We start from the raw sequence: 17,619 nt of genomic DNA, 5'->3' as shown, positions 1-17,619 counted from the left end.
TTAAAACTGGTCCAAGTTGGTTATTACCTGCATTCAAGTTGGCCATTGGCTGGTCGAGCTGGTTATTCACTATATAATGTACAGTCATATGAACTTGATAAACTAGCCATACATTTTCTGAAACATGATAACTGGTTTAAAGAAAGTTGATAATTTTTTGGTCAATATATATGATACAGTGATTAACCCATTTGAACCAGTTATATGTCAGCTTCCCATTGCTCCAAACCACTGGAGTTTCTCATTATGCATTTTGATTCTTCCTCATCTTCTCAAACCCAGAGAATCACTCAGCTCCTCCGGACGTCACCACCTACACCTCCGAACATCCCGTTCAGGTGGAGAGGCCACAGGTGTCCACCGTTCCCCGGACCACACCCAAATATGGCAACGCCGAACTCATGGAGACCGGAGATGGTGAGGGCACGAGAAATGTGTGTGAAAGAAAAGGAGTGATGTTTTAGAGACGGTAATGACGTTTTCATTTCAAAAATCACAATGGGCTTTGAAAGATTTACATGAACCATTTTCCTCAATCATTTTGACAGCGCATCTAGCATTTCTATTCCACCCTAACTTTATTTATTTTGGCAGAGGGTTTTATATAGAGCAACTTGCAAATAGTCCCCCTGCAGAAACCCGGGGTTAAGGACACAATGGTGGTAGCTGGTATAAATGCTTCAAAAGTATTACTTATTGTTAGTTCATGATACGCAAAGCTTAACAGTGTGTAATATTTAATGTATCAAAATACAATTCGATTATGCACTTTAAAAGCACACAACAAAATTATTAAAAACTAAAATATTTTTTTTTTTTAAATATAAAGCTGAAATATAAAAATTAACACAAATTCAATAATTCTATAATAGTATGTAAACAATAGAAAAACAAAACTAGGTGATATTTAATGCTTGAATGTTATCAGATTACTGACGCTTTATATAAGTATGTGTTGTAATGGTTGATATAGTTGTAGGTTGTATGTAAACCCTAGATATGATTGAAACCTGCTCTGATAGATCCTCTGTTATGGAGCTGTGATTGAGGGCATTGATCCCACTCTTATATTATTACTCTTTAATTTGATCTCTTGGGGACGCCCCTGAAGGCCGCATTCGACTGCATCTGTCAGAGGCATTAATCAGAAAATGTTTGTAAAATTGATTTGTTTGGGGGTAAGACGAAAATGGAGGTGTGGAATACATAAGTAAACACAACAACGGGGAGTTGAACATCTTCATTGTACACATTAAGCCATCCATCTAAAGTTTATGGCCAGTCCTTTACCCAGACAGCCTTGTGTGTGTGTGTTTATACGGTCGTTCAGGTAGATTCAGGAAATTTGATTCATGTATGAATGGTAATATTGTTTTTTCTTCTATGATTGTGCATGTTTGTGTGCATTAACACATGTGTGTCCTCATAGGAGTCCCAGTTAGCAGTCGTGTTTCGGCTAAGATCCAGCAACTAGTGAACACACTAAAGCAGCCCAGACGACCTCCACTTCGAGAGTTTTTTGTTGATGATTTTGAAGAGCTCCTAGAAGGTGAGTGTTTGTCTCAGCATAATAGTTTTTTGGAGCTTTTCTGAGCTTTTCTTATAAACAAACAAATAGAGACATACAAAATACCTGGTTTGCAAACAGATCATTCTTTTGAATCTGTTCTTCTGATTTGAATGAATTATTCAGTGGTCAGCATTTAATTAAATTTGTCCATGTGATGAGTGATGATTCAAATGAACCGGTGTTTCAACAGTTCAGGTTTCATTGAAATGAACCAGTTCAACAAAAATAACAATTTTTTGGGCTCCCTGAATGACCATGTTTTGCCTCTTCTGTTTTCAGTCCAGCAGCCCGACCCCAACCAGCCACGACCGGAGGGCTCTCAGATGGTCGCCATTCGAGGGGAACCGCTGGGAGTTGTCACTAATTGGCCACCATCTTTAGAAGCTGCACTGCAACGCTGGGGGACCATCTCGCCCAAAGCACCCTGCCTGACCACCATGGACACCAACGGCAAACCCCTCTACGTCCTTACTTATGGTAAAATAACCTTATTCTACTACAACCATACATACAATGACCAACATCCGCATACAGCCATACTGGTACAGAATAATATATTTTCACTCTTATAATTCAGAATATTAATACAGACCACGTAAGCTGATATAGTGACCCCAAAAAATATTTGGACACAAAAGCTTAATTTGTTTGCAGATGCCACTTGTGTAAATATTTTGTATTAATGTGTTGTTGTTTTAAAGTGACAAAAGTGTCCAAATATCTTTGGGCCCGCCGAATATACTGATATACTTGTGTTCATCTTATGCTAACAGGAATAACCTTGTCTCCTTGTTTATTTATGCTCAGTCATGAGAGGGAGATCATTATAGGGCTTGTTTTTTTGTTGTGTGTGTGTGTGTGTGTGTGAGGCTCTCAGCTGATTTTACTCAGTGAGGATCCTGCCAGCAGCACATCACGGGTGAGAGTGTGAGGAAGGGATTGCAGTGTGTGTGTCTGTAATGGATTGGTATTCCCTCTTTTCTTTTTTCTAAAACTGAAAATGATAATCAAGCCACCTGAGCTTAATGATTTCTTCATTTTTACACACACACACACACACACACACACACACACATAGACTCATGAAGACACTTAGCCCTAACCAATAGACAGCCTCCATTTCCTCGGTTTGCAGTGGGAGACAGAAAAATTATGGCAATGGTTGTTTGTGTGGCGTACAAACCCCTCCCCAGGACCCACCAGGGACTATCACCCTCCTTCTCAGCTCGTTAAAAACCTCGCCCAAATCAAAAGAGTAATTAACTTTCCACAGTACGCAGGCACTGAGCAAGATCGCTATCTCTGCACCGGTTTGCTTTCAGCGGGGTTTCATAGCCATGAGTTAAATCCTGATAACGGCAGGTCAAAAATTCAGCAGGACAGAAGAGATAAACTGCTGAGATGCCCTGTCTGTGACTCTTCCAGATGCTTAAACTTCAAGTAATTTGGTCATTTTGTCCCAGTTCGTGTTTGTCCTTTAAGTCTATGTAATCTCTTCACATTTTTCTTTCTTATTTGCAGTTTGTATGCTTACAGTTTTCAAAATATAGAAAAAAGGGTGCCATACGACTCTATCTGTTTTAAAGTCTTCTCAAGTCACATGATAGCTTTGTGTGAGGAACAAAATGCAGCTGGATTAATTATTCACCGAAAATCTTCTTCTCTTGTCTCAAATCTCATTTGCACTTCCACATATTCAGACTGGAAGATCTTTTCTGGTTATGCGACGCAACAGCTAATAGCGTTTCATATTCACGTCAAACTTACAGTGCTGTTCAAAATGTTTGCAGTCAGATTTTTTTTTTTACTAAAGTAATTAATACTATTATTCAGCAGCAAGGATTCATAGTATTTATAAGTTTTCAGTGTAATGTGTTTTCTTTTGAATGTATCACTTCTTTTGAAAATGTATCATAGTTTCTTCAAAATATTAAGCAGCACAAATGGTTTCAATATTGATAATAATAAAAAAACGTTTCTTGAGTTTCACTTCATATTGATTACTTAGAATCAGGGTGCGATTTACTGGGGGGGGGGGGGGGGGGGGATGGGGGGTTGCGTGGGATCTCCCCCCTTTCTTGTCAATGTAACCCTGCCTCTGCTTAATTATTTTTTTATCCCCGGTGGGGATAAATTCAACCCCCCTCAAAGTGATCATTGCTACAATGATCACTATAGTAGTGGCGAGGCAGATCACAAAACTTATCACGGGTCTGTGGTTTGATTAAAGTAAATTTTATTTTAAAATGCGCTACCTTGGCTGGCTCATCCTCTCTGTATTCACCACTCTGCAGACTTGCTCAATGTCCCGCCCACGGCGCTATCTGATTGGTTACACCTCACGAGTAATAGCCTATCAACACTTACGACACGGTTGAAGCCGGTCCACTGGGCAGTGGAGTTGCCATCTTGGCGACTTTGTCGCTAGATTTAGCGACTTTTTTCCAAAAAAAGCGACTAGCGACAAATCTAGCGACTTTTTGGACAATCATAATTTAGTCTCTGAGACTCTCTGGTGCTGCCGCACGAGCGCGAGGTCGGCAAGTATAGCCGACATCAGTCACAGCACAACCACTGACTTTATCGTATGTGTATTTGAATTCATTAGACAATGTCGTGAATAGGATTTTAGTGCAGATTAATGTTTGAGAGCTGGTTATGTAGTCTTAATGGACTGCGTTTTAGTCATTATAATATTCATTCCATTGTCTGACAACAGAAACATTAAAATATAGTAATAAAAACAGTTTTATTGAGAATTTGGCTGAATTAAAATGCAGTATGTGAGTATAGGGAGGCAATACAATATGACGCACTTACTTCATAAATATGCTAATTAACACATGGCGTCATCTAGTGACATTTAGCGACTTTTCAGTCGGGGTTTAGCTACTTTATACTGAAAGAAGTTGGCAACACTGCAGTTGAGCTTTGTGTTGAAACAAAGGAAGGCAGCATATTAAACATATTACTGAAGCGGGGATAAACATCACATTCTGATTATCTGTTTCTGTGATGACAAGCAGAGTTAGTGTCTCAGTCACACCACTGAGAATGGCCGAAGTTACACATACGGTGTTTCACTCAGTTGAGGTTAAAGCAAAGGTTTTTTGATTATTCACTAACTCTTGAGTGTCTGCCACGAGTAATTTCAATGTTAAGTCAATATAAAGGTCCTGCGGCCCGAATGAGGCGTTTAGCGTGGTGCGGGCGCGTCCATTTTGCGCAAATGAGGGGAATTGACTAGCACAGATAATGCATCTGTCTTTTCGGTTGCACTTTATTTTACAGTACGTGTACTAAAATGTACTTATAGTGTACTTACAGTGTATTTATCTAAGAAAGTTCTGGTAATACAAAGTAACTACGTGGGGTAGGGTTAGGTTTAGGGGTAGGTTCAGGGTTAGTACCTAGTTATTACATAGTTATTGTATTTACTATAATAAGTACATAATATGTACATGGGGAACAGGACTGTAAAATAAAGTGCTACCGTCTTTTCTATCATTTCACTGATTTATTGCGTGTTTTTTCATTGTGCTTGATCACAGTTCATATGTGTGGGGAAAGATAAGCTATTAGAGTAAAAATATTGCGTTAGGCTGCTTAATGAGTTAAAAGGAAAAAAGATTTTACAGTTCCTGCAAATGCAGTGATGAAGTTCATGTTCTCATGATTTATTTTTATGAATTCAAACCCCCCCCCCCCCCCCTCTGTTTTTTTCACAAATTGCCCTTGCTTAGAATCATGTGGCACTGAAGACTGGAGTAAAAACTGCTTAAAAATGAAGTTTTGCCATAACAGGAATAAATTATATTTTAAAATATAATAAAATAGAAAACAGTTGTTTTGATATTTTAATAACTGTAATAATATTTCACAATATTATTGTTTTATTACTGTATTTTTGTCAAAAAAAATCTGCCTTTCAAAAACTTAAAAATTAATTAATATTTGAATACACTGAGACACAATGAAATTTGATAACTGCAGGGCACTTTTGGTGACCCTTTAAGTATGGTTATTCAGCATGTACTTCCTTTTGCACAGGCAAGCTTTGGTCTCGGAGCATCAAAGTAGCGTACAACATCCTCCACAAACTGGGCACCAAGCAGGAACCTATGGTCCGACCAGGAGACCGGGTGAGTGTGACAGAACTTCATAGAACCAGAACACTTCAGTAAAGCACCTCATTAAAAAGATCATCAATACTAGTTAACCTCGACATGCTGGTGATTACCACTGAGAATAATTGATATACAGTAATGCACTCTGAATGGAAGTCTGTGAGGCAAGGACTAAGTGTTAAAGTACACATTTTTCGAAATAAACAAGCTGAATTTTAAAACTGATCAGTGTTAAGAAGATTATCTATGAGAATAAACTTTTACATGTTCATGTATGCATTTTTAATTGTGTAAATGATATCTCACACAGCTAAAAGGATGATTTTTTCACAACTTTACCAAAAATGAAATTCTATCATTATTTAACTATTTGTCATTCCAAATCTATATGACTTTTGTGCTTCTTTGGAAGAAAAAGAATATATTTTGAAGAATGTTGGTTACTAAACATTTTTGGTTCCCATTGACTTCCCATTGACAAAAAAATACAATGGAAGTCAATGGCAACCGAAACTGTTTGGTTAAGAAATCCACACAATTTTGGAATTACATGATTCTGAGTAAATGATCACTTTAAAAGCGTAAAACTTCTTAACACAACATTCAAGCTGCATGTTTCTACATTTAAATGCTTTGCACCTTCCATGCAGTATATGCATCTTTGTCTGTTTTTACATTCTGAGGGATGAGCCAAAATGATTGTGGTAATCGCCAGCATGCCGAACATAGAGCATAACTTGTTTTGAACCCAGAACATTCCTTTAATGACAGAGCGCCGTTTCCTGCCGCATGCCTCGGTTTTAAAGCGTGTCCCTGTCAGATTAGCATACGCTCGTGTTTGAAGTCTGACACCTTCCCTCTCTTATCATTTCATGAGCAGGTGGCTCTTGTGTTCCCCAACAACGATCCCGCTGCCTTTATGGTCGCCTTTTATGGCTGCCTGCTGGCAGAGGTGGTGCCCGTACCCATCGAAGTGCCACTTACCCGAAAGGTGAGACTCCAAATATACCAGCATGAATGACTGTCAAGTTTTCAAGCCTTCACATCCTGATTTTTGACACCATAACAAGTTATAGCACCTACCCACAATCCTTCTTCCTAGCATGGACTCACATTGTCGAGTGCCAACCTGTCAGTCAGTATAACGCAAAATATTAATATATATTTATTATTCATGTTTAATGGTAAAGTTTGTTACAAAGGCCTTTTGCAAACTTGGCCTTGTAAATAATGCAGTGTCTCGCTCTCTGGCCTGCTGTCTGTTTTTGAGATCCGTTATCTTTTTGGAATGTCAGGGTGAATGTATCAGCGCAGACCCCTCGAGGCTGAGGTATTGCCTCAGATACGAATGTTGAATTTTAGTGGTTGAAGTAAAGAAGGAGAGCAGCTTTGGCAAGAGTCAGTCTGATCCCTTGTCCGTCCAAAAATTCCAGGAAAGGACCTGGAAACTGGCGGAACACTCTCTGGCTTCCTCTGCATGCATTACACTTCGGAAACCAATAAACTTCTGTCCACTGCAAAAGCAGCTTTCTGTTTTTCTGCATTTTTGACTTATAACACAGCATTAGTCTTACAGAAGAGTACTGAGCAAAAACATACTACCGTGTTTTTGATGGGTTTCGCATGTTGCATGAAACTGTACCACCTAAATTGTAATCTTAAAAACAATTTAGTATGATACCATTCAAGCATAGCAGTACTGTGGTAATTCTGAATACTTTTTTGTAAGGGTACGCTGATTAAAAAATACTGAAGAGTACCATTATTTAAAATCTTTTTTTTAAACATGTATTATGGAGTACCACGCACATACATGCATTTCAGTAGACAAATGGTGATAATATCATGGTGTGATATATTATCACACTTCACTTTTTTTTGTAAGGAAACCCTGTGTTTTACCAAAGTTTTTAAAGTTTAAGGACCATGGTATATTTCAAACTACTTTCTGACAACAAACTGTACCATTGTATCGCAGTAGTGCATTTTGTAAGGTCCAAGTTTTTGATATTTTAACATGTAAAAAAAGTGACGTGGACATTTGTCAGGTGGAGGTGATTTTGAAACTCGACCATCCAGCATAAAAGAGATATTTAAGCACACCGCAGTATCACGGGTAAACATCATTCCTCAGTGTGCTGTCTGTAATAAGTAGGCCGTCACCTCCCCTGCAGTGTATTTTGCTGCTGTACTGATGATGGATGTTAGCTGGTCTTAGCCTATTTCTGTGTGTGTGTGTGTATTAGGATGCAGGAAGTCAACAGATCGGCTTTCTCCTGGGCAGTTGTGGCGTTACTGTAGCTTTGACCAGTGACGCCTGCCACAAAGGCCTTCCGAAAGGACCCACTGGTGAAATACCACAGTTCAAAGGTCAGTCCCTTCATACACAACTTTATGTCAGTGATGTCTAGTGTCACGTAGGCAGACTTGCGATTAGATTTGATTCCAGAATAAAATCTAGTCCACACTCCAGAGCTTTAAAGGTGGTAGTTTACCCAAAAAAGAACATTCTGTTGTTAATTACCCACCTTCACGTCGTTCTAAACCCGTAAGACATTCGGAACACAAATTAAGATATTTTTGATGAAATCCGAGAGCTTTCTGACCCTCCATACTGTAGATCCTCCTACACAACTGAAACGTTCAAGGACTAGAAATATAGTAAAGGCAACATTAAAAACAGTCCATGTGACATCAAGGTACGACAGTACTTTTTAGTGCACTTATAAAACCATCATTCAACCATTTCTTCAGTTTCTTCAAATCATCTCAGGAATAAATTGCATTTTAAAATAAAGTCTGTGTGGGGTGGCAGGCGAAAATCAAGAACATGATGGGCCGTTTCATGCGTGTGATGTTATCTAAGCCAGACTGCTAGCAGTCAGCGTTTGTTGCACTGTCTGGGCCACAGTAAGATGAGAGAGGGTATAAATAGAAAACGTAGAGGTAATGAATCTGATATTGTTGTAATGATTAAGAAGTCCTGAGAGGATAGTCATTTAGCCCGAGACGGACTTACTCTCATCCCGATGTAAATCAAGTCATTAAACCAGTCACACTAATCACTCATACGCTATCGTTCTTTTGTATGATAATCACCACTTATAATGATAATGATAGTCATGGTTGAATCATCAAGCTGCATGAATATTAATACAATTGTATGAATATTCATGTTTTCTCTCTGTTTGGTCCCACCCACTCATCAGGATGGCCAAAGCTGCTATGGTTCGTCACAGAATCCAAACACCTTTCCAAGCCGCCACGTGATTGGTTCCCTCACATCAAAGATGCAAATAACGACACCGCCTACATAGAGGTGAGCTAACCCATGGAATTATGACCGTTATGGAAATATCAGTTTATTCAAATCGTTTTACCGGTCGTACATACAAATGTTCTCCTGAAATTGAAACCATCCGTCTGGGTTTGTTGTCCATGTGCTGCACCCCACAAGCCACTTTAATAGTTTTATGATATCTGATTGGTAGATATTGAATGTCTCGAGCCCCAGAAATCAATATTTCCTATCAGCATGCCAGGCACAGCTGCTTCCATTAGAGAGACACTGGATAATGGATGATAAATGATTAATGTTTGTTTAATTGTGAAGCGGGACTCTTGTAGGAGATGCTGGTTGATGGAGTGGGCCTGGCTTCATGTTATTGAACCAGTTCTGAGTGAGCTGTCTCAATGTTCTTCACCAGATCCCAGAAATCTGAGAGTCTGTGTAAAGTGGCCGGGTGTCAGATGTCCAGTGTTGGCCTGATGTTTACTTTCCTTTCTACTGTACTCCTTTTCAGTACAGAATGAAGAACATGTTCAAAAGAAAATATATTGCAAAAATGATCATGAAATGAATGCACATTTTCCTCTGAAATGTCATTCTCATTACTGTAAAGCTCATAAAAGCTCTTTTTTAATTGTATTTATGGAGTATGAAAAAAGTATAGTAAAGAAAAGATATTATTCATTAAAACATATTTTCTACCATATTAAAATTATTTAAAAGCAAAAAAGCTAATTGTTATATTGGTAATATATATATATATATATATATATATATATATATATATATATATATATATATAAACATATTATTATTAAAGTTATAGATTATTTGGAAAATCAGATTTTCCCCAGTTTTTTTTTTTCCCCAGTTTAAATTTTTTTAAAGCAAAATAACTCTTTTTTGATTATTTAATATGAATATGAAATATATATATTAATCAAAAAAGAGCTATTTTGCTTTATATATATATATATATATATATATATATTTTGTCATACTTTATGCAAAATATAATTTCTTATTTTCGTATTTTATTTTAAGGTAAAATATGCCCTGGACATGGCCAGCAATTTTGACATGCATCCCTACAGTAGTGCGTTAACCGTCATGCAAATCAAGGGATTTGTTATGTTGATGTTTGTGTTAATGATTGACGTTGATGACACTCTTGTGTTGATTTCCAGTATAAGACCTGTAAGGATGGGAGTGTTTTGGGTGTTACAGTGACCCGGATCGCACTTCTTACACACTGCCAGGCCCTGACACAGTCTTGTGGATACACAGAGGGTGAGTCCACAACACACACACACCACATTATCCCCCTAGGTCAGTCCATTGTCCTTAAATCTCCCTTCTCAGACAGTCATATAGTAAATCTGTATTCTCTCTTTGTCTTTCAGCTGAAATCATAGTGAATGTATTGGACTTTAAAAAGGATGTGGGTTTGTGGCACGGCATCCTAACTGTAAGTAAAAAAAAAAGGTAAACATAAGATCATATGTTCCACATTCAGTGTGTTAATATCTCACTTCCTGTTTCCCCAGAGTGTCATGAACATGATGCATGTAATCAGCATCCCATACTCCCTGATGAAGGTCAACCCTCTGTCCTGGATCCAAAAAGTGTGTCAATACAAAGGTGTGTCGGGCAGTGTTTACAATAAATCTTTTTTGCACCAAATCACATATGATTAAACATATAATATTCCCAAATAATTTTTTGCATAAAAACTAGTCCAGTTACTATTTTATTTTTGTATTTTGACTAAACGACTTCATATTTCAAAATCATATTTGTTTAAATAATAGTTGTTTTTTTTGTCATCATCAAGAAAATCAACCTAGCTTCCCAATAACAAGTAACATAAAATTAAATATTTCTAACAAAATACTAACCAAAAATATATAATGAAATATAATTAAATATTAACTATATAATATTAATAACAACTAATATGCTACAGTGTTTTCTCTTTTTGAAATCCACCTGTATGCGTTGTTTTGCTTTAAAATCTCTTTTTGTGCTTAAAATTTAAACTTGATGTAAACAGACTTTGATTCTTGATCTTACTGGTAATTTATAACTATAAACAAGGCAAATTTCTGAATAAATCATTTGTAAATCCTCGCTGAGACCCTTTACTTCATGATAGTTTATGAAAGATTTACTTAGAAATACGTTCTGCTCATGTTTCATGAATTAATGATATATAAGGGACAGTGTCGTTTGAGATGATTTTGGATGTGTCCAGTATGGCCATCCTTGTGATATTTCTAGTTCTGTGTGTTTGTGTGCAGCTAAAGTAGCTTGTGTCAAGTCAAGGGATATGCACTGGGCTCTGGTCGCTCACCGAGATCAGAGAGATGTCAACCTGAGCTCCCTGCGCATGTTGGTGGTGGCCGATGGATCCAACCCATGTGAGTTCAGCTAGTGTTTTACCTCCTCATTTCCCCTTTCTTTCCTCTCACACCTGTGTGTTTCTTAAAATGTTCTTCTGACAGGAAACAAACTGAGGGTTAAACTGCTATTTACACACCAAGCAACCTGGCAAACAAGCTAAAAGCATCATTCCTAAGTGTCTAAATGTGTATACACTCATATTTGGCCTTTGGGATTATAACTCACAGAAGAGATGATGCCCAGAAGCCATTTCCTTACATATACAGATACATAGTACAAATGGACACACTAAAGGACAAAACATTCCTTCTGCTGTCTATTTCATTCAAATGCCAATGTAAATGGCAGTATGATACAGTTAATGTGTTTCTGATGGAATATTCAGGAAGCAAAAGGGGTCGTATGAGGGGAAACAGGATTTTTCTTGGTCTTTTGAGATAAAGATATTGATGTAGCTGAACATTTACAATGCAAGCATCTCTATCGACTCCAAGAACATCATATTTCAATCCAAAAGAAAATAGGAAGATGCTTCAGAAGACTTTTGGAAGACACCTACATATGGACTGATGATATTTTATTTATCAGTAGCTCACTGAAAAATATAATTAATGCAATGCATAATAAATAGATATTATATTTTTTTAAGAATTTAAATGAAATCGCAATATTTTTGTTGTACTGGATTGTAAATACAAATATATTTTCATTACTGTAATGACAATGAAATGTTTAATTTCTTAAATGTATATATTTATCATGATAATGATCGTTTTAGAGAAAGAAAGAAATTTAATTGTAAAAAAATGTATGTCATGATGCAGTACATTGATTTTCTTTATTATTTTATCATTTCCTTTTTATTTAGTTTTTAGAGAGAAATATGACATTAGAATACACAGATTTATATATTCAAATGTATTCTGTTATGTGGCCCATCTAAATGTTTAAAGAAAGCTCAAACTAGCAAAAGTAGTCTTCAAGACGAGAATGCAATTTAAATATTAAAAATGGATACAATACGGCGCCCTTAAACTGGATTTTTAAATAACAATGACTGGAGTTAGAATACGTATAAAGGTGAGAACTGGCTTCACATTATTGTCCGTAACGCTCTCTCTCGTTCTCTACAGGGTCCATCTCATCATGTGACGCGTTCCTCAATGTCTTCCAGAGTAAAGGTCTGCGGCCAGAGGTCATCTGTCCATGTGCCAGCTCAGCTGAAGCCCTCACCGTGGCCATCAGGAGGTGGGAGGAGTGCTGACACATTGACCAATAACTTCAACTCATATTCATAAACTCTCACTTTTCCATCCAAACACTTAGATCTTTCTGTCCTGCTTTTACCAGTTTCATAAGCCCCTAAAAAATTGGGAAATAATGACAGAAATATGGACACAAACCATTTTTCTGTTGGTCAGATAGACAGATTGAAGTTGATGGTTCATCGAGAGAGCTTTTCCGAAGCCTGTGTATGTCTTCAATGCAATTTTCCAAAACCATATACAAGAAAATGATGTTTTTTTAGGCTGCCTCCGTAATTACAGCCCTGAATAGTCCTTACATCTTTGCTTTGTGACCGAATCGAACTGGTGACAGAACGCAGAGCATATGGTTTTCATTCCACAGGATTAACTCCATCGCGGAACGTTTTTATAGACCTTCTCTCTGTCACGACAAATTTGAGGATGAGAACACAAAAGTGAAATGAATTGAAAGCTAATAAAAAAGCCTGGTGTCACAGATGAAAACATCTCTGTCTAGTGAGGTCAAGTTGATACGTAACTCCGCTGTTTCTGTCATCAAAGATGTTACATCATCATCATTTGTGGATTTACAGAGCAAACTAATCGTAACCTCATTTTTCACCCTTCGCACACATTTGCTTTGGGTCATGTGGTTCACAGAATATTTCCCGCTCTGGTAATAATTTCTTTCCTCGTTATATCTCATTCTCATTTCAGCTTTAGATGGTCCAACATTTCTGCACTTCTGCTCTGTTCCAAAACTTAATGAGCTGCCTACCCAGACAGCATTTAAAGCGTCAAACAGTATGTACACACACCGACACGATGGCTGTTAGAAAAAAAACATTATGCCACCTTCTAAGATACCTCATTTTTTGAAAAAGAATTGCATTGTGCAATCACCCAATATGCTTTGCTGGAATGTTCAGCTATAAATATACATTCGGCATTGTTAAACAAGAAAAAATAAAATGGTCAGTCAAACACTGTTGTGATTTCCACATCAGTTTATTTGTAATGTTCCTTAAAAAGCAGTTCCCTATGCAGTGTGAAGACAGCCAGGCAGCACACTAGTTTTGGAACAGAGCTATTATTTCCAGAATACTTCATCGGCACACCCTGTTTTATGTATTTCGCTCAAATGAAGCCTGCTGTACCTTGCCAGAATCTCTGTTAGCTCAGACGGGTGTCTTTTAGAGGACATTATGTGTGGGTGGGGCTTAGTGCTGTCCATCTGATCTGGCTGCACCAATCATCTTCAATCATCAGAACTACTTGGACCAATCAGCTTCTTTCTAAGGCTTACATTGCATTAAAGTCAATGTGAGGACATTACATGGACATTAGAGGATATTACAGGATGTGTGGGCAGGGCTTAGTCTTATCTATCAGATAAAGTTGGACCAATCAGCTTCTTCTTCATCAAAACTAGTTGGACTGAAAAGCTTCTTCTTCTTCAGGTTTACGTTGCATAGGAGTCACTGTAAAATAATTTCATATATTGCTGTAATCTGGTATTTTATTTCACATTTCAGGCCTACGGATGACAGTAACCAGCCGCCGGGTCGAGGAGTGCTGTCTATGCAGGGTCTGAGCTACGGTGTCATCAGAGTGGACTCAGAAGAGCGTCTCTCCGTACTCACCGTACAGGATGTGGGCACTGTGATGCCAGGAGGTACTCATATCTACATGCTTGAATGGGTCTGAGAACCCCTCAAATGTGGCTTTATACATATTGTTGTACGTTTAGTGTTAATGCAATCAAAGAAAAATCATTGTGTAATGTATGCCTCTCTCTGCGTGCTGTATTTACTGCTTCATAAAGTACGTAATGTGTTTATTGATGTTGTGTATGTGCAGCTCTGATGTGTGTGGTCAAACCAGAGGGAGTTCCTCAGCTGTGCCGAACAGATGAGATCGGAGAGCTGTGTGTGTGTTCCATCGCCACGGGAATGTCATATTATGGGCTCTCGGGCATGACAAAAAACACCTTTGAGGTTTGTGTCCTATCAGAGCGAGATCGATTTGGCTGTAGTTAGTTGGATTCTCCTACCCAGAATCCCCAGACCTCTGCTCGAACAGATGCTAAAGTGCTCCGATCAAAGTCTTTTCCTTGGCTTGTTTGTTCAATTGCTTTGAAATAATGAGTAGGGCATTTTCTCAAGGCCAATTGACACAGAGTCTGATATCTGAAGACCGATTTGACCTAAAGTAAAGCAGTGGAGATAGTGAGATTTAGTTTCTAAAAAATCTATTCACAAATTTGAGATAAAGTATAGTTGTATCTTAAACTTTTGTTTTGCTGTCAGGTCTTCCCCATGACCAGTTCTGGGGCTCCTATCAGCGAGTACCCCTTCACTCGCACAGGGCTGCTGGGCTTCATAGGCCCGGGTGGGCTAGTGTTTGTATCTGGAAAGATGGATGGGCTGATGGTGGTGAGCGGACGGAGACACAACGCTGATGATATCGTCGCAACAGCGCTGGCAGTGGAGCCCATGAAGTTTGTGTACAGGGGCAGGTGAGAACACAACAGAAGCAAACAAACAAACAAAGCATATTCTTTTTTTGTCATCAAAGAACGGGTGATATATATAGCACATGAGCTTGTTTGTTGTGGACATGCAGAGTGCAAATTAAATGGATTCAACACCTGCTGAGGCGGCAGGAGCGAGAGCGTGTACCCTGTGTGTTGTGGAAGAAATGTTCTGTTTTAGTTGCCCGTGTGAAATTACCTTGGGTTTTGTTTATCAGTTTTCTTAGAGCTTTATGCAGTGTGCTAAACCACAGTGTTACAGTAATCATCTAATGTAGCTCTGCAGGGTTTTTATCACTAACTAAAACTATAAGAACACTTTCATTATTTGAAATAAAATTAATTTTAACTGAAATAAAATTTATTATATATAAAAAAGTACTCTTATTTTATTTCAGCTTGTTGCAGAGGCCACATTTCTTTTTTTTTTGTTTAGTTTAAATTAAAATACTAAAATAGTACTAAAGTACTAAACTTAAAAAACTAAAACAAACAAACAAAAAAATACTATATAAACAAAAAAAAATCTAAAGAAAACGACAAACGCTCAATAAAATTATAAAGTCCTAAAAATGCTTCAAATTCAAATTGAAAACAAACAGAAAAAGTACATATAAAAATAAATATCTAATTCAAAACTTTAAAAATGCATTGGTGTCACTAAAATACCACTGTAGCACACTGTAGTTTATTTATTTGAACGAATGCAATGTAAAAAAAATGCAAATAGTAAATATTTATAATAAATGAAATTTAGTATTACAATTTTATAATATATATATTTTATTGACATTTTAAAATCTTTTTAATCTTAAATAATTATAAGTGTATGTATGTGTGTGTGTGTGTGTGTGTGTGTGAATGTATGTATGTATACTGTATGTTAATAATCATGAATGTTATTGTTATAATTCAAAATATTATTATGGTTAATTAATAATATGTAATTATTAACTATAGCAATTACTATAATTATTATTGTTAAATTATTCATTATGATAATAATAATGTTCAGTATTTCGCGGCCACTAACATGGGCAGTTCATGATCTGAGATGTTTCGTGTGTTGGTCTGGAACTGGATTTCCAGGCTCTGAATCTCTTTTCTGCATCTCTATCTTCAGGATAGCTGTGTTTTCTGTGACGGTCCTTCATGACGAGAGAATTGTGGTCGTAGCCGAGCAGCGGCCAGACTCCACAGAGGAGGACAGCTTCCAGTGGATGAGTCGTGTGCTGCAGGTATTTGTCCTTGTTATACCCAGCCTTTTCCATCGATTCGGGCAGAGGTGACTCGCTATTCCCATCCAGTCTGCCAGGAGTCACCTAAATCGCTACATAACCCCGGTCACCATCCAAACTGAATTACAGATCTCTTGCTACTGCTGACCTGCGTACTTTCTGTCAGCACTTTACGAGTCTTTACCGGCATGCAAAAATAACAAGATGCACTCAGGCACGCAGGCTGGCCTTCATTTCCACACACCCAGACAGTTCCATTCCACTCTTTTGTCGTAGGTCATTAATCTTGCAAATATGGCATTTTTTTCTTCCAGTTCCTGAATTCCCGTTTGGTAATTTGGTTCTCCCTGAGGCATCGGTAAAGGTCAGCGGCTGCATCAGATCTCAGCTGGCAGTCTCTTCTCGGCTCCTTGCGAAGTCTATTTATAAACCTCACCTGACAATCCAATACGTCTCTTTCTGCAGGCGATAGACAGCATCCACAACGTCGGGGTGTTTTGCTTGGCATTGGTGCCAGCTAACACCCTTCCCAAAACTCCTCTGGGAGGGATCCACCTGTCGGAGACCAAGCAGCTGTTTTTGGAAGGCTCCCTGCATCCCTGTAACGTCCTAATGTGCCCTCACACCTGCGTCACCAACCTCCCCAAACCCAGACAGAAACAGCCAGGTCTGTCCGTGGCAAGGTCACCTCGGATGTCGTACAAAATTAGAACTGTCAGAAAAGCTGTGTGTGTGTTGTGGACTGCTTGTTTGTGATGGTCATCCTCTGCTCGCTCCTGCAGAGATTGGCCCCGCCTCTGTGATGGTGGGAAACCTGGTCTCGGGGAAGAGGATCGCTCAGGCCAGTGGCAGAGATCTGGGCCAGATCGAAGACAATGATCAGGCAAGAAAGGTGTGTGTGTGGTAACATGGGGCCTCGATTTTCATCCATCATTCATTTTCCCTTCCCTCTTATTCATTCCTCACCTCCAGCAAACAGAGTCCAATCCAGCCAAGAATAGAGACAAAATATGAGCATATTTGTGTAAAGTACATTTAAATAACTGTTACTGAGAGATATAAGCTGCTTTAGGGGGTTTTATAATTGCTCTCAGAGGAGATGTAGCACACAGGTCCAAAACTGAGAAAAAATGCCAGTGAATGAGAATATTTACAAGTGTATTTTGCTCTGTATTTTTAAAATAAATATATACAGCTATAGTTTTAGTTATA

The 17,619-nt window shown here is 38.1% G+C and overlaps 1 protein-coding gene across 10 annotated transcripts in view; it reads left to right on the top strand.

The window, feature by feature from the left end:
• LOC128013315 (disco-interacting protein 2 homolog C) overlaps positions 1 to 17,619 on the top strand; it is a 103,116-nt gene that overhangs the window by 66,610 nt on the left and 18,887 nt on the right. For 6 of the 10 annotated variants that reach the window (XM_052596219.1, XM_052596220.1, XM_052596216.1 and 3 more), the window contains 18 exons: positions 283 to 417; positions 1,430 to 1,549; positions 1,850 to 2,047; positions 5,621 to 5,712; positions 6,578 to 6,688; positions 7,944 to 8,067; positions 8,907 to 9,016; positions 10,174 to 10,276; positions 10,390 to 10,454; positions 10,534 to 10,627; positions 11,287 to 11,406; positions 12,523 to 12,637; positions 14,172 to 14,311; positions 14,497 to 14,633; positions 14,946 to 15,154; positions 16,293 to 16,407; positions 16,873 to 17,074; positions 17,190 to 17,299. In XM_052596219.1, coding sequence (XP_052452179.1) covers positions 283 to 417; positions 1,430 to 1,549; positions 1,850 to 2,047; positions 5,621 to 5,712; positions 6,578 to 6,688; positions 7,944 to 8,067; positions 8,907 to 9,016; positions 10,174 to 10,276; positions 10,390 to 10,454; positions 10,534 to 10,627; positions 11,287 to 11,406; positions 12,523 to 12,637; positions 14,172 to 14,311; positions 14,497 to 14,633; positions 14,946 to 15,154; positions 16,293 to 16,407; positions 16,873 to 17,074; positions 17,190 to 17,299 — 2,300 coding nt within the window. The remainder of the gene's footprint in view (positions 1 to 282; positions 418 to 1,429; positions 1,550 to 1,849; positions 2,048 to 5,620; positions 5,713 to 6,577; positions 6,689 to 7,943; positions 8,068 to 8,906; positions 9,017 to 10,173; positions 10,277 to 10,389; positions 10,455 to 10,533; positions 10,628 to 11,286; positions 11,407 to 12,522; positions 12,638 to 14,171; positions 14,312 to 14,496; positions 14,634 to 14,945; positions 15,155 to 16,292; positions 16,408 to 16,872; positions 17,075 to 17,189; positions 17,300 to 17,619) is intronic. The other 4 variants (XM_052596222.1, XM_052596221.1, XM_052596217.1 and 1 more) reach the window with 1 other exon arrangement.

The sequence above is a fragment of the Carassius gibelio genome, chromosome B24 (assembly GCF_023724105.1).
Source record: "Carassius gibelio isolate Cgi1373 ecotype wild population from Czech Republic chromosome B24, carGib1.2-hapl.c, whole genome shotgun sequence".
In the NCBI taxonomy this organism is placed as follows: domain Eukaryota; kingdom Metazoa; phylum Chordata; class Actinopteri; order Cypriniformes; family Cyprinidae; genus Carassius; species Carassius gibelio.
Note: the sequence above shows the minus strand (reverse complement) of the source record. Positions and strands in the feature narration are given on the sequence as shown.